Below are 16,583 nucleotides of genomic sequence, written 5' to 3'. Positions count from 1 at the left end.
AGACTAAGGCTACAGGGCCCTGGGGGTCCAGGTCTAATGCCTGTGCACTGGTGTGTGGGACTGGGTGCTGGGCTGAGTCTAGGAGGAGGTGTGGACTAGGGGTTCTTAAGGCAGCCTGTCTGCTGGTGGGTCCTCGCCCCGTTAGATGCTTGGCTTGAAGTGTACCAGCCTGGTACCGACAGGCTGTTGGGCTGGGTCACGGCTGGCTCCTGAGGCTGGTAAGCTAGAGGGAGGATTCCATAATGGCACTTGCCAACACCAGTGTCTACATGGTAGAATTGTTACCTAAAGAAGTGCGTATGTGGGTTCGGCTCCAAAAGCCAATAAACAGGCCAGGTTAGTGGAAAGGAAACTTTGCTTTATTTCAGATACTGGCAACTGTGGGGTGGGGGGCTATCTGTCCAAAGGCCAACCCCCCCGCAACTCCCAACAAGCAAGGGACCAAGAGCTTTTATAGGCAGAAGTGGGGGGCAGCTACCTGCAGAAACAGCACATCTTCTAACAGCACATCTTCTAATTTCTCAGACAGTCATCTTCAGATTGGTCCTCAGCGGTCTGACCAGCATCATCTTGGTTGTTTTAGGTACAGTTACTCTTCAGTTCCAGGGTCCATTTGTTCCCATTTCTTTGCGGCCAAATCTCGGAACTGCAGCGGCTCATGTCCTGGGTACAGTCAGTTGTCAGGTAGTTAACTTCTCCACCTGGTGTTTTTAGTATCTATAAGAGAGTTCACAGGATATGGCTCAGAATATTATCTATAGCTCTTGAGAAAGAACTAAAGGTCCTTGACTATGCTTCATGACTACATAATTATTATTTTGTCTTCTTTGACTGCTTTCCTTTGTTTTCACATTTCTCACTTCTCTGATTAAACTTACTCTTTGACTAAAGTTTTCCACAGACAAAAGGCAGGCAGAGGACATGGTGGGGGGTGGGGGGCGAGGCAAGGACCATAGAGTCTAATCTGTTTCAGAAGGAGCTTGCAAAGATGGCAGGGAGTGTCTATGTCCCCAGGGCGTGCCCCAGCTGCCTCCTGCCTCTCTGGGAGACTCTCCAAGATCAGCAGGTAGGTCCGAGGCAGGCTCCTTTCAAATTACTGCTTCTGCCCTGGGTCCTGGAGCTTGTGTGATTTTGGAGTGCCTTTTAAGAGTGGAGTCTGTATTTCCTACAGTCCTATGGGACTCTTGAAAGGAAGCCTTGCTTCCCTTCAAAGCCAGACATTCTGGGGACTCATCTTCCTGGCCTAAACCCCCGGGGTTGGGGAACCTGATGTGGGTCCCAGGCCCCTCACTCCTTGGAGAGAACCTTCCTCTCCTGTTGTGCTTCCTTCTTTGTAACTTTTGTTGTAGAAGATCTTTTCTGGTAGGTTCCAGTCTTTTTCATCAATGCTTATGCTATCAGCAGTTGTAATTTTGGTGTGCCTATGAAAGGTGGTGGGGCTCGGGGTGTTTCTAACACCCTCTCAGCCAATCTTTCTACTCACTTTAGTTACTACACAGCTTACTTAAAAGCTTTTATTGCGGCAAAAATACACATAAGTATTTTATCCTTTTTGGAGCTATTGTAAAGGAAATTGTTTCCTTAGTTTCCTTTTCAGATTATTCATTGTTTGTGAACAGAGATGCTGCTGACTTTTGTGTGTTGACTTTGTCTCCTGCAAATTTGCTGGATTCATTTATTAGTTCTAACAGGTCTTTGGGTGAAATCTTGAAGGTTTTACATATAGGATCATATCATCTATGAAGAGAGATCACTTTATTGTTTGCTTTCCAATTTGGATGCCTTTTATTTCTTTTGATTGCTTAACCTGGTACTGTGTTGTGTACTAACAGTACTGTGTTGGATAAAACTGGTGAAAGCAAACATCCTTGCATTTTTCCTGATATTAGAGAAAGAGCTTTCAGTCTTTCACCACTGAGTATGATGTGCACTATGGATTTTTATGTATTGCTTTTATTATGTCAAAGTAGCTTCCTTATTACTAGTTTGTTGAGTGTCTTTCTCATGAAAGGCCATGGCATTTTTTTTCAAGGACTTTTCTGTATCAGTTGAGATGGTCTTGTGGGGTTTCTTTCCCCCTTTATTGTGTTAATGTGGTGCATTACATTGATCGATTTTTGTATGTAGAACCATCCTTGCCTTGCAGGGATAAATTTCATTTTGCCATGGTGTATAATCATTTTAATATGCTGCTGAAGCAATATTTTTATGGATCCACCTGATAGAGTAATGAAAATAAAAACAAAAATAAACAAATGGGACCTAATCAAACAAAAGTTTTTGTAGAGTAAAGGAAACCATAAACAAAATGAAAAGACAACACTCAGAATGGGAGAAAATATTTGCAAATGAATGACTGACAAGGAATTAATCTCTCCAAATATACAAATAGCATATGCAGCTCAATATCAGAATAATGACAACAACCCAATCAAAAAATAGGCAGAAGATCTAAATAGACTTTTCTCCAAAGAAAATATATAGATGGTTAAAAAGCACTTGAAAAGATGCTCAACATCACTAATTATTAGAGAAATGCAAAAACCAAAACTGCAATAAGGTATCACCTCACAATCATAATGGCTATCATCAAAGTCTACAAACAATAAATGCTGGAGAAGTAAGGTTTTGGAGAAAAGGTAAGCTTCCTTCGCTATTGGTGGGACTGTAAACTGGTACAACCACAATGGAGAACTATATGGAGGTTCACTTAAAAAACTAAAAATAAAGTTATCATATGATTCAGCAAACACATTCTTCTACATATACCTGAAAAACATAATTCAATATATCTGAAAAACATAATTCAAAAAGATACATGCACCCCAATGTTCACTGCAGCACTGTTTACATTATAGGAGTCCCAGAAGGAGAAGAGAGAGAGAAAGGACCTGGAAAAATATTTGTAGAATTATTAGCTAAAAACTACCCTCACCTGGGAAAGGAAATAGTCAACCAAGTCCAGGAAGCACAGAAAGTCCCAGGCAGAATAAACCCAAGGAGGAACACACCAAGACAAACAGTAATCAAAATAATGAAAATTAAAGACAAAGATAAAATATTAAAAGCAGCAAGGGAAAAACAACAAATAACATAGAACGGAACTCTCATAAGATTATCAGCTGATTTCTCAACAGAAACTCCACAAGCCAGGATGGACTAGCACAATATATTCGATATATTCGAAGTGATGAAAGGGAATAAACTACAACCAAGGAAACTACCCAAGGAAACTACTCTTGTTCAGATTTGATGGAGAAATCAAAAACTTTCCGGACAAGCAAAAGTTAAGAGAATTCAGCACCACCAAACCACCTTTACAACAAACGCTGAAGGAACTTCTCTAGGCAGGAAACACAAGAGAAGGAAAAAAGCTAAACAAAATAAACCCAAAACAATTAAGAAAATGGTAATATGATGATACATATCAATAATTACCTTAAATGTAAATGAATTAAATGCACCAGCCAAAAGACATAGACTGGCTGGGCGGATGAAAACATGTATGTATGTATGCATTTCCACTTACCACATCACTCTACTTAACCCCTAAAACTGTACATAAGTATTTTATATCATCTTGTTAGATTACTCATGTTTCCATTATGGCTTGCAATTGTAACTATCTTTTATTTTTTGTCTGGCTATTGATTGTGAAAACTGAAAAACATCTGTTACTATTGTGATTGTGTGAGTGACTATTGTGATTATGTAACTATTATAGGCTTAATATCATTGTATCATGACTGGTCAACAGAAAAAAATAGAATTCTGTATCACTATAACTACCACTTAATAGAAAAACCTGTGATTACTTTTTAAAATCCAGATGCATATCAGAATTATCTTGGAAATTTTTGAAAAATACAAATGTCCAGTTATTGCTTTTTTTCTCCAAAGCTCCAGATGTGTTGCTAATGAGCAGCCATGTTTAAAAACAACTGGACTATATGATTATTATTTTACTTTTATCTAGTTTGTTTCACTTTTCTATTTCATATTCAGTGCTCCCATTTCATTTAGTTTATTTCTCCATCTCTTTTTTATATATTCTTTCTCAAGTCTTTATCAAGCATCATAGAAAAGTTTTTTTGCATGTGTATATATATAGTATGGATAATATAATATATATATTTTAGAAAACTTAGGAACTTTTGGCTAGCTAAAAAATTTATAACATTTTGATTCTACTTGTTTGACTTAGCATGAATAGAATGCTAGATTTCTAATTTATATTCACTCAAAACTTTGATAAAGTTCCATGTATTTTGGCAACTAATATTACTGCTAAAAGTCTAGACAGTTTATTATATTAGTGATTTAAAAAATTTTCTTTTTTATGATGCTTGAAACTTCTAATCAAATTCTGAGAATATAAAGAAATACTATGTTGTTAAAAAAAACAGGAAATTAACATGTGATACAGTATTATTAGCAAAAATACAGATTTTGTTCAAATCTCACAAGATTTTTTGCTAGTGCCATTATTTGTTCTCATACCTTATTCAAAATTCCACATTGTATTTAGTTGCATTGAGCAGCATCAGTTGCATGCAACGAATTCTGGTAAATTCTCTTTTCATTTTTATTCTGTTACAAATATTTTCTCACCCATCATTTAAAAGTGGGCATTTAATGTCCAAATACATGGGATTTTAAAAGTATCTTTGATATTAATTTCTCATTTTGATGTTAATTTCTCACTTAAATGCTTTCTTCTCTGCAATCACTCTCTGTGTTAAGTCTTCTAACTTTATTGAGGCTTTCAATGGCTAAGTCAAAGATCTATCTTGGTAAATGTCACATTGCACTTGAAAATATGTGAGCTATTTTCAAATATCTTTTGATATTGATCTCTAACATAATTCCACAGTAATGAGAGAACAGACTCTGTATGTTTTCAATACCTTTAGACTATGAAACTTTGCACCTGGTCTTATTCCCTGGACATGTTCCAATGTTTCCTAGTTTATAGTCTATGCAAACTTGAATAGAATTTGTATCCTACTGTTGTATGAAAATTGTACAAATCTTAGTTATGTTGAATTGGTTCACAGTGCTTTCCAGGTCTACTACTTCCTTCTACTTCTCTGTATATTCATTCTATTAATTTTTGAGAGTTTGATACTGAAACTCCAACAAAAAAATCTTAATTTAGCTACTTAAAGGATAATTGTTATGTATAGTGGAACTATATGTAACTTTGTTCTATATTTTCCAAGTCTCCTGTTAATGTGTTATGTTTTTATAATTTAAAAAATAAAAAAGAAAGAGAAGAATTTTTTAAAATGGGGTAGCATGTTAGTACATACACTCCTCAGTAAAGAGAAGGGAAGATTTATGATCAATCAGAACAAGCCCTTTATTTCAGTATTACTTCATTTGGGATTAAGATAAACTTCTAGGCAATAATGATTCTCACTGTCAAATGATTCTCATTTTCAGAGTTTTTAAAAATCCAGCAGTGAGAATCCCTCTTCAGATATATGTACTCAGAATGTCCATGGATTTTTTCATTCAACAAATATGGACTATTTTATCAGGCGGTCTGCTAGAAAGGAGGCTTACATCAGGAAATGAAACAGGCAAACATCCCTGCCCCCATGAAATTTACATCACAGAGGGAGAAGACAGATAATAAACAGTAAACATACTGAATGAATAAATTACATAATATGTTAGAAGGTGGTAAGTGCTACAGGAAAAAAATAGGGTTGAGTGTGAAAGATCTGAATGTGGGATAGGTTGCAGTTTGAGATAGGATGGTGAGGCCCTCCTTGTTGAATAGGTGGTACTTGAACATAGATTTACAGGAAGCTGTCTGGAATCTGCAAGGAACAAACATGAGACTGGAGGGCTGCAGAGGTGACATCAGAGGGGGAGCAGGGAGAATCTGCTAGGATTTAGGATTTAACTCTAGGAGAAATAAAGGGACACTGGGGACTCCCAGGAGAGTATTGACATGATCAGATTTATTTTTAATGAAATCACCATGGCTGCTGACTCTTGACCACAGCAGAGCAAGGCTGGAACGAGGAGGCCAGTAAGGAGGCATTTGCAATAACCCAGGTAATATGAGATGATGGTACCTTGTATTAGAATATTAGTGGCAGAAATAGTCAGAAGTGGTTGGATTCTGGAGTTTTTTCAAAACTGGAGTCACAGGGATTGACCGGATGTAAGAAAAGTGTCAAGGATAACTCAATGGAGAAGAGGGAAGGGTGGCCTTGCCATCAGCTGAGACAGAGAACACTGCAGGCAGAGCAGATTTGGAGTAGGGGAAGGATCAGGATTTCTATTTTGGACACTGAGTTTGAAATGCCTGCTAGACGTGCAAGCAATGGTATCTAGTAGACAGCTCAGGAGAGTGGTACTAACCCCCTTCTCTGTCAGTGTCAGACACTGAGAATTAATTCCTTATCAACATGTTGTGGATTTGCATACCAAACTTTTGTTTCTGAAAACCATGTGAGGCACTCTCCAGGATCAGTCCTTTCATGGAGTGTGTCAAATTATTTAGATGTCTGCAAAGTGATGGGAGAAGCGTTCTTAGTCTCTCAGGGCTATTAATATTATACAAAGGAAAAGCACTTGCTACTGGGAAGAGCATCTATCAAGGGCACCTGAATTAATCTGGAAAACCAGAGAGAGCATTTGAGGAAGCAACAATAAAACTAAGACCTAAGAATGAGTTTGACTCAGCCAGACGAAGAAGGGGAGGGACAATATTCCAGGAGAATGATGGGGGTGTGGCACATGCAAAGGCCCTGGGGCAGGAAGGAAAATTTTGAAACTTTCTTCTTCAACTGCCTCTCAATTCCATGAGCCCCAAGATTTTGCTGATACATTTCTTTTTACTGAAATTCTACTGCTTTCCACCAAAGGAGTATACACTTCAAATTTTCAAATTTTAGGCAGGAATTTTTGGCTACAGTCTGCACCCTTTTCTCAGAGTCACATCAACCTGAGCCTCAAATCCTCACCTCGATGGACTCACTGACCAGCAAGAAGTGTCTGTGTTAATGGACATGTGGGTCCATTTGGCTTCTCCAAGGAAAGTCAAAAGAGTATTCTTGTGTGCAACTAAGTATTGAAAGGCTTCTGATTTCCTTTTCTCCTTATGTTGATTCTTCAGAGGGAGTCGATGGCATGATCTTAAACACGCAGACCTAACATGGTCTCTCTCAGCAGCACTTCTGGCACCTATTACCTCCTCCCATCCCTGTGTTTGGGGCAATCACGCAGCATAACCTGAGACAGACAAACAACAATAACAAATCTCTACCCTCTGGGGCATACCTGAACTCAATATAGTCTCCTTAAGCCTGCTATTCCTTCAGTCTTCATCCCATTGCAGTAAATCCATCCATTTTCAAGCACAAATCCCAAGAATCATCCTCAATTCCTTTCTTTATCCCTTCACATTTGAAGCCATCAGCAAATTCTAACAGCCTTGCCTCCAAAGAAACAAACCAGCCCACTTCCCTGCATCACCATTGCCTCTACTCTCCACGAAGCCACCATCACCACCTAGACCTCTGCTTCAGCCTCCCCACCACCTCCCCACAACCTCTCTTGTTCTCCAATCTACTCACTTCACCTAGAGTGATCTTTTAAAGATACAGATATCTGCTTAAAGCCTTTCAAAGGCTCTCCATTGTCTTAGGATAAAATCCAAACTCCTTAAGACCTTGTGTGGTATGACCATGACCAGGTCAATCTCCTTTCACCCTCATAGATCCAGCCACACTGACCTGTCTGTGTTCTCTAGACCAGTCCTGATCTCTCCCCTCGGGGCTGTCTCAAATTCTGTTCTCTTTTCCTATAATACTGTCACCTATATTCATAATCCTTTCTCATCCTCAGGGATCAAGTTAGATGCCACCACCTTCAGGAAGCCTTCCTTGGCCTCCCCCACACTAAGGGACCTTAGGTCCGCTTGTTTATGATTCTTATCCTTCACACAATGACATGCTTGTAATCTCCATGTCTGGCTCCTCCATCATCAGACTGTGAGCTCAGTGAAGTCAGAGGCTTTCTCTTTCCTGTTCACCCCCGTATCCCTACAGCCTAGCGTGATGCCTGGCTTACACTAGGAACTCAGTAAGTGTTTGTTATAGGGTTGAATGAATGAATGACAACTGGGATTCTGCGATCTGGGCTTTACAGCGAGTTTTTGTCAGGATCCCATTATCTTCTGGGATTGACTTGGTCACCTGGGAAGGAAAAGCACACTCGGTCCTAAATTCTCCAAGAATATTAGAGAGACATTTTACAGCTTATTCAAACATGAAAGTCTAAGCTTCATTTATTGTCCCTAAAACAGCTATAAATTATAGCTACGTTCTGCATGAGGCAGAAATATGATTTTTCATGTTTTCTCAGTATTCATGCAGAGGCCTGACATAGAGGAGTTAAAAATGCAAACTTTGGGTCCACATGGCCTGGATTCAAATCCAGTTTTGTCACCTACAGCTGTGTACCCTTAGGCAACTTCCTGACTTCATCTTCCTGAATCTTGTTTTCCTCTTCTGTAAAATAAAGGTAATAACAATCTTCTTCTTACAGAATTACATTGAAAATTAACTAATACAACTCATGTAACACTCAGTGCCTAGCATAGGGAGTACCTAGCCATTACTGGTGAAGAATGTAACAGGTATTGTTCATACAGTTAATATTGTTAACTGTATTATTCATACAGTTAATAATAGGTTGAAGACAATTTATTAGGAATGTCAGGCATTTCCCCATATTACCACTAGATGTCGCCACAGACTAGGCTAAAACAGCCATAAAGTCCAAATGTAGAAGCCCTGAAGTCTGGAACCAAAGGACCTTGGAGAGACTGAAGGCAGCTTGGCGCGGAACTTCTTGAGGTCATGATAGCAGGTCTGGGACTTGACTGCACTTGTCCTGCATCCTTAAGGATGGCAAATTTAAGGGCCATGGTTGGGAGGCACCCTCCCCACCAGGGTTCCACAGCGTATCCAGCCCCAAGGATAGCCTGTTGGGTCCGTTTGTTGCTGTTGTTGTCACTAAGTTGTGTCCAACTGTTTGTGACCCCATGGACTGCAGAACACCAGGCTCCCCTGTCCTTCACTATCTCCCAGAGTTTGCTCAAATTCACGTCCATTCAGTCAGTGATGCTATCTATCTCATCTTCCGCCTCCCCTTTCTCCTTTTATCTTCAGTCTTTCCCAGCATCAGGGTCTTTTCCAGTGAGTTGGTTCTCTGCATCAGGTGGCCGAAGTATTGGAACTTCAGCAACAGTCCTTCCAATGAGTATTCAGGGTTGTTTTCCTTTAGGATTGACTGGTTTGATCTCCTTGCAGTCCAAGGGACTCCATTTCTACTAACAGGTAGCTCTGAGTGCTAACTTTGTGACATTGTTAACAGAAAAAGGGGCTTCCCTGTGGCTCAGCTGGTGAAGAATCTACCTGCAATGCGAGATACCTGAATTTGATCCCTGGGTTGGGAAGATCCCCTGAAGAAGGGAAAGGCCACCCACTCCAATATTCTGGCCTGGAGAATTCCATAGACTGTATAGTCCATGGTGTCGCAGAGTCGGACATGACTGAGCAACTTTCACTTCACATACTTCACTTAACAGAAAAAGTGCTATTCTAAGCATGAACTTCTTGAATTCTCAGGAACAAACACATGGGATGGAGCCTCAAGTTTTCCTCATTATACACATGGGAAACGTGAGGCCCAGAGAGGTTAAGTCACTTGTTCAGTCATACAGCTGGTGAATGCAGAGTGGGATTAAAACCCTGGCATCCTGGCTGCAATCTGTGCTACCGCAGAGCTCACTGCTTGGTAATAATGTTTCTTATTACATTTTAAAATTAGAGTATAGTTGACTCACAATATTAGTTTCAGGTGGGCAGCACAGTGAGTCAACATTTTATAGGTTATATTCCATTTAAGGTTATTGCACAATAATGGCTGTATTTCTCCATGCTGTACAATGTCCTCTTGTTGCTTATTATTATACACGTAGTTTGTGTCTCATAATCTCTTATCATTATCTTGCCTCTCCTTTCTTCCCTCTCCCTACTGATAAGCACGAGTTTGTTCTTAACATCTGTGAGTCTGTTTCTGTTTTGATATATATTTGTTTCTTATTACATTTTAAATCTTTTGATATGACATAGCTTCTTTGGTGATTTAGCAAATAACTATTGTTCTCTTCCAGTTAAATTTCCTGACTTTCCTGTCTTGATAAGGAAATAATGTTGATCTGCAAAAAAACATAATTGTCAAGTGGAATGATGATATAGGAAAGTAGGTCTTATCGTTTCCCCAAATGTTGTGCTATAAATAACAACCTTTTGCTGGTTCATTATCATTTAGCTCCAGATTTGCCATCCAGTTCCAACTAACTTCCATGGACCTGGTTACCAGTTAAATCAGAGGCTTGGAGGAAAATGAGAAAGGGCAGAGATTGTCCTGGCTTTTCATCCATCCATCCATCCATCCATTCACCAGTTACTGCCTCCTCCTTCCTGCCAGACCCTATCCTGGGCTTTGAGGCCAAGAAGTGACCTCAAAATGAGCCCTGCCCTCAAGCAGCTGTAGCCAAGTGAGAGTTAACAGATGCAGGAAGTGCACACAGATGGGCGTTGCGTAACTGCCCATCTCCCTCCCCAGACTGTGTACACAGGGCGTTTGTCTTCCCCATTTCTCTATCTTCCATGCCTAGCACAGTACTGGGCCACATTTTAGGTGCTCAATAAATGTTTGCTGAATGAATGCAAAGGCTGCATGGAGGAAGCAGCGTCTGACCTGGGGCTTTGACTCTGGAGAGGCTACTGACAGGTGAAGATGTGGTGGCAGGTAGAGGGGACCACACCCTCAAGAGGACGAGTGACAAGGCCATCTCAGAAGGATCGTCCTGGCTGCTATGGGGGAATGGTGATTCTGGGTGAGATGAGGAGTCGGGGGTGGGTGAGGAGGGAGACCTGGGGAGAAAAGCAATACAGTGTCAAGGGAAGAGAGCACTGTGATCTGGACCAAGGCTTTGGTAAAGTGAGGACAGGAAAGGCCTGAGTGGAGATTTTGAAAAAATGGATAAGATGTGGGAGGCGTGAAGCAGGAGAGGGCGGGAGTCAAGGGTGAGTCTGGGTATCTGGGGGAGGGGGCAGGTTGGGGATGCCTCGGCAGGAAGCTCAGGTCTTTTGAGCAAAATTTGAGGGCAGAAAGACCTTCCAGGTCCCTCAGGTCAGCTCTGGTGTCATTTCTACTACCTGGAATGGTGCTGAGTGGGAAGGGGAGCTGTCCTGTGAGAAAAAGGAAGAGAAGTCAGTTCCTTACGAATAAGAGGCCCTGCCTCACCTTCACCTGTGTTCTGGGCCCTGAGGGGCAGAAGGTTTGCCCCTGAGACCTTGTCAATGCCCAGAGGGTCACTGGAGGGTGAAGTTCCTCCAAAAATGCACGTTCTGATTCTTGCTCAGCTGCACACATCACATACCATGGATGGCAGGACCCCCTCCTCTCTCTGAATATCTTTTATTTTTCTTGGGATATAACATACATAAAGTACATAAAATCCTCTAATCTTAAGATATAGCTTGCTGAATTTTTGCCCACATCATCACCATCCAGACTGAGATATGGACATTTGCCAGCACCCCAGAAAATTCCCTCCTGCTCCTCTCCTATATCAATGCCCTCCTCTGACCCAGGTGACTACTATTCTGATTTTTAGAACCATAGATTAGTTTTGCCTGCCCTTGAACTTCCTGTGAACGGAATCATACATAATGCATTGTTTTGTGTCTGGATTCTTTCAATCCACATACTCTATGTGACTATAATCTATATTGTCACGAGTCAGCAATTCGTACTTTTTTTTTCCTTATGCCATGCCACTCGGTTTGTGGGATTTCAGTTCTCCCACCAGGGATTGAACCCAGGCCACAGCAGTAAAAGCCCAGATTCCTAATCACTAGGGCACCAGGGGACTCCCAACAATTTGTACTTTTTTACACAAAACATAGTATTCCATTGGATGGACATGCCATAATTTGTTTATCCATTCTTCTGCTGATGAACACTGGGTTATGTCCACTTTGAGCTATGAATAAATCTGCTATGAAAACCCTTGCACAAGGGACTTTCCTGGCAGCACAGCAGTTAAGAATCTGCCTTGCAATGCAGGGGATTTGGGCTCCATCCCTGGTAGTGGAATTAAGATTCCCACGTGCCACAGAGCAACTACTGAAGCCCAAGTACCACTAGAGTTCCTGCACCACAAGGAAAGGTCCTGAGTGATGCAAAAAAGATTCCGCGTGCCGCAACTAAGATGTGACACAATCAAATATATATTTTTCTAAATCCTTGCACAAGTCTCTTTGTAATAAGCACTCATTTGTCTTGGAATGAAAAGCAAGGAGTGGAAATTCTAGGTCAGAGCATAGGTGTCTGCTTACATTCAGAAGAAACTGCCAGTATTCTGACGTGATTGTACCAATTTCCTCTCTCACAGGCAGTGTGCAAGAATTTCGGTCGCTCCACACCCTTGCCAACGCTCAGCCTTTCTCTTTTCTAAACAAGAGTTTCCACTATGAGACTCCTCTTTTCCTCCAGTGTTGGATATTGGGTGCGCCTGGCATGATAGATCCCTCAGTCCAGAGGCAGCAAGACAGAAGTCACATCTAGTGTGAGTCTTACCTCCAGGGGGAATGGTCATCTCCGTGATGTGGATGGGACTCCAGGAACTGGGGTGGCCATTTTATGACCGTGAGTATGAAACCAACGTTGAGGACAGCAGGGCAGACCTGGAATGGACCTGAGAGATGGAATATCCGTGAGGACATGGCCAAGCCATTCAATTAATCTGCCACTGAGTGGCAGGGTACTTATTTTTTTAAGCCAAGTGAATTAGCGTCTTCTTTTTGGAACTAGAATCATAAAGGATACAGTCCCCAAGTCCCCCTGGTAACCAAACGGAATGGTGCCATTTCCCTCCTCCACAGCAGTCAGCGCCGCTAAACACTCCCTCCACCCTTAAACCTTCTCTCTGGGATCCCATGCTCACCTGGTCCTCCTCATACCCCATGGGTCACTGCTTCTCAGCCTCCTTTCTTGTCTCCTCCTCCTCCGCCTACTTTTAAATTTACCTTTGTTTTCTAGGCTCTCATCCAAAACCATGACGTGTGTGCTGTGTGTCGATGCTACCAAAATATGTGTCTCCAGCCCAGACCTCTCTTCGGAGCCCCAGTCTCATATACAACGGCCTATTGACCCTCTCAATCCAACCATTGCCCAGGCTTTTCAAACTTGCCTTCTTAGCCAAACTTGATCTTTCCCCTCAATCTGAGACTTCTGCAGGCTTTACCACCTTAGTCAAGGACTCTTTCATTCCTGCATACCCGAGGCAAAGATGGCGGTGTCATCGCTGATGCCTCAACAACCACCCACATCCCATCTGAGATTCTTTGCATCTCCACCTCCCCAAGCCACGACCTTGCCAGGGTCACAGGTTTGCATCAGGAAACCTTCAGCAGCCTTCTAACTGGTCTCCCCACAACCCCTGGAAAGTGTTTTCTGAGCCATGAAGCCAGGGTGGCCTTTTAGAAACCCAGACCTGGTATGATTCCCATGATGCAAATGGCTCTCCTTACTCTCAAGATAAAATCCAAATTCATTAGGTAGCACTATCTGTTCTATTTGCTCATTCCTCACCCTCACTGGCTCCTTCCCTCCTCCACAACATCTGGGACAAGTGGTTCTTTCTGCCTAGAACACTGCCCCTCTCAGTCTTGCCCTGAACAACTCTCAACTATCCTTGGTTTTTCAGCCTCAATGCCAGCTTCCCAAGGAGAGCCCACCCTCACTCTTCACCCTACATTTGTTGCTGTTGCTTAGTTGCTGCTTTGTGTCCAATCACAACCCTATGGACTGCAGCCCACCGGGCTCCTCTGTCCATGGGATTTCCCAGGCAAGAATACCTAAGCTGGTTGCCATTTCCTCCTCCAAGGGATCTTCCTGACCCAGGGATTAAATCTCTTGCATCTTCTGCATCTGCAGGAAGATTCTTTACCACTGAGCCACCTGAGAAGCCCTCACCCTACAATAAGTCTCCATTAATTTTTCATAACACTCTTCATCCCCCCTCAGCACTTCCCATCATGCATAATCATATATTGATTTGATTAAAATTATTAACAGTGATCATCTTGATGTTTTAAATTTTTATTTTATTGACATATAGTTGATTTACAATGTTGTGGTAATTTATGCTGTACACCAAAATAACTACGTTATACACATATATATACATTTTTTTTCACATTCCTTTTCACTATGGTTTATCAAAGAATACTGAATACAGTTCCCTGTGCTATACAGTAGGATCTTATTTATCCATTCTATATATAATAGGTTGCATCTGCTAATCCCAGATTCCAAATCCATCCTCCTCCCCCCAACCACAAGTCTGTTCTCTATGTGAGTCGGCTTTCTAGATTTGTTCATTTGTGTCATAGTTTAGATTCCACATGCAAGTAATTTGATGACCGTTTTCCCACCCTCCCCCACTTCCCCCCACTAGCGGGGCAGCGTTTTGAGTTAAAACAGCGCCTATGTCATCCTCCATTCTATCCTCCTGACTTTAGCACTGCACTTACACATAGTAAGTGCTCAAGGAATGTGTTTAATTAGCTAATAAATGGATACATTGAGTCATTTAATTCCTAGAACAACCCTGTTATGTAGGCATCCAATCAGACTTGGGGAAGCTAAGAGTCAAGGCAAGTAGCAAAGTACAACACAGGGGAAGAGTTAGGTCCCGACCCAAGTCAAATCGCAAATTCTGAGCCGGACTATTTCCGCTCCTGACCTCTGGCCTTGGTAAAGGGGTCGGGGAGGAGGCCGACTTAAGGGTTTCCCCGCAGGACACGGATCACCCCCAAGAGTCGAAGTGCTCACCTACTGAGACGAGGGTACGCCCCCTCCGCTCCCCAGAGTAGAGATCACAATCTACTGCATATGCATGAGGGGACCAAGGGAGCTGTGATTCGGGGCTGTTCAGGGCGCGCCTGATCAAAAACTTCGGATTTGAAGAGTCCAGAGTCCGCAGATTTCGGCACACACTAATAAAAATCTTCAAATGGTCATCTGTGCAAATGTTAGGAGCGTATGAGGCGAGGGCGAGCCCCCAGAGTCTAGGTCGCTTGATCAGGCGTCTGCTGTAGGCAGCCCGATTCCAGAAGGGGTCCTCGACCGGCTCGACTAGAAGACGAAGGGGGCGGCTCCCCGGCTTCCTGCGGCGTCGGTGGCGAGCTGAGGTGGGAGCGGGTCGCGGCAGCGAAGGCGACAGCGGTGGCGGCGGCGCCATGGCGGGGCTCGCAGGTACCGTGGCGTCGGCCTCCGGGGGGCGGGATGAGAGGCCTTCATGCGACCGCGCCGCCATGTTGTCCCTTCGGGGTCACCTTAAGGCGTCGTCCGGTCTCTCTCTGGGGTTTTCCTTCCGCGCACCCTGGGGGCCGCCCCTGTCCGGTGTCACGTGATCGCGCTGTTTGGCCTCCGGGCCGGGCCTTCTGGGGGTACTACCTTCCCGGCCCGAGGGCGGGTCCCCGGCCTCCTGGGTTCTCGTTCTGGCCTCCAAGGTCAGCGGTCGCCTGTCAGCTCCCGGGAAGGGGCAGGCAGAACCGGGGAGCGCGGGGCTGGGGGTGCGACCACCGTGTCTTCAGCCCCCGGGACCCGTGGCAGGGGGCCCAGCTTGTGAGAGATCTGTTACTCTGTCCCCACCACTTAAGTTGCTTTTTTTTCTTTTTTTTTTAAATCAGAAGGGGCGTGGGGGAGAGGGGGGAGAAAAGGGTCTCCCTCTCCGGGTCCCCGCCATGCTGTCTGGAGTGATAGGTTGACGCTCTGCTTTGGGGCGCGGGTGGTTCTTCCTCTCTCTTAATTTTACACCAAGTGTGGACACCCGTTCCCTTTCCTACAATATATATGGGGAGTGGCCCTCAAGGGCAGCTGAAGGAATGGAATGCCTGGCACACTAATGGCCTGGAAAGAATGGGGGATGGGGAACAGTTGATTTTTCCTTCCCTCTTCCACAGCTTCTTTAATTTCCTTCCAGGCCTGCATGTCCCTTTTCAACGCTAAATGTTGGGACAGACTGGGGTCTATCCTAGGAAAGAAATGGTCTTTCTGTTTATAGGTATGGATCGTGTTTTATCCCTTACAGGGAACTGGTGTCTTGGGGATGGCGTCTCTTTGCCCTGCCTGACATGGTACCACCATCCCCTCAGCCTTCTGGACGGCAACACCAAAGCCAGAACCCCCCCCCCCCCCCAAAAGTTCCAGCTTAAGTGCTAATGCCAAGTGTTAGATCTTGTTTGTTTATTTGTTTGAAATCAGAGACTAATTAATGTCAAGCAAAGCTGTTCAAAGATTGCGGAGCCCTGGTGGATTTTCAGTGACCAGATCACTTCCATAACTAAAACAGGTCTTGTTAGAATTGCTGCCAATAACAGTTTAACCTTTTGTCTGTAATCTGTTGTTTCCAAGAGGAATCTTGAAGTCTGGATTTGGTTGTGTTTTTCTGTTGTTCTCTTACCTTCGAAACATAT

At 43.1% G+C, this 16,583-nt stretch overlaps 2 protein-coding genes and 1 long non-coding RNA gene across 4 annotated transcripts in view; 2 read left to right on the top strand and 1 right to left on the bottom strand.

Moving 5' to 3' along the window:
* Nucleotides 1-340: 340 nt before the first annotated feature.
* Nucleotides 341-15,749, bottom strand: LOC122448041. The gene is made up of 3 exons (XM_043478923.1): nucleotides 14,938-15,749; nucleotides 12,679-12,796; nucleotides 341-717 (listed from the first exon to the last, which is right to left on the bottom strand). The coding sequence occupies exons 1-3, from the start codon at nucleotides 15,419-15,421 to the stop codon at nucleotides 711-713; spliced, it is 609 nt and encodes a 202-aa protein (XP_043334858.1). The 5' UTR covers nucleotides 15,422-15,749; the 3' UTR covers nucleotides 341-710.
* On the top strand, nucleotides 10,577-14,181 carry LOC122448045. Its single transcript, XR_006271490.1, has 3 exons — nucleotides 10,577-10,930; nucleotides 12,494-12,667; nucleotides 13,141-14,181. It is a non-coding gene; the product is annotated as an uncharacterized LOC122448045 (long non-coding RNA).
* LOC122448042 (BLCAP apoptosis inducing factor) overlaps nucleotides 15,217-16,583 on the top strand; it is a 30,944-nt gene continuing 29,577 nt past the window's right edge. The window contains exon 1 of one of the 2 annotated variants that reach the window (XR_006271489.1): nucleotides 15,217-15,360. The gene's annotated coding sequence lies outside the window, so the exon portion shown is untranslated. The remainder of the gene's footprint in view (nucleotides 15,361-16,583) is intronic. The other variant, XM_043478925.1, reaches the window with a different exon arrangement.

This window comes from Cervus canadensis, chromosome 10, assembly GCF_019320065.1.
Source record: "Cervus canadensis isolate Bull #8, Minnesota chromosome 10, ASM1932006v1, whole genome shotgun sequence".
Classification (NCBI taxonomy): domain Eukaryota; kingdom Metazoa; phylum Chordata; class Mammalia; order Artiodactyla; family Cervidae; genus Cervus; species Cervus canadensis.
This window is presented reverse-complemented; position numbering and strand designations above follow the sequence as displayed.

Coding starts and splice junctions, on each gene's coding strand:
- LOC122448041 (XM_043478923.1), bottom strand. CDS start 15,421: ATGGCGGCGCGGTCGCATGAAGGCCTCTCATCCCGCCCCCCGGAGGCC. Junction 12,797..14,937: donor GCGTACCCTCGTCTCAGTAG/GTGAGCACTTCG, acceptor TCCATCTCTCAG/GTCCATTCCAGGTCTGCCCT.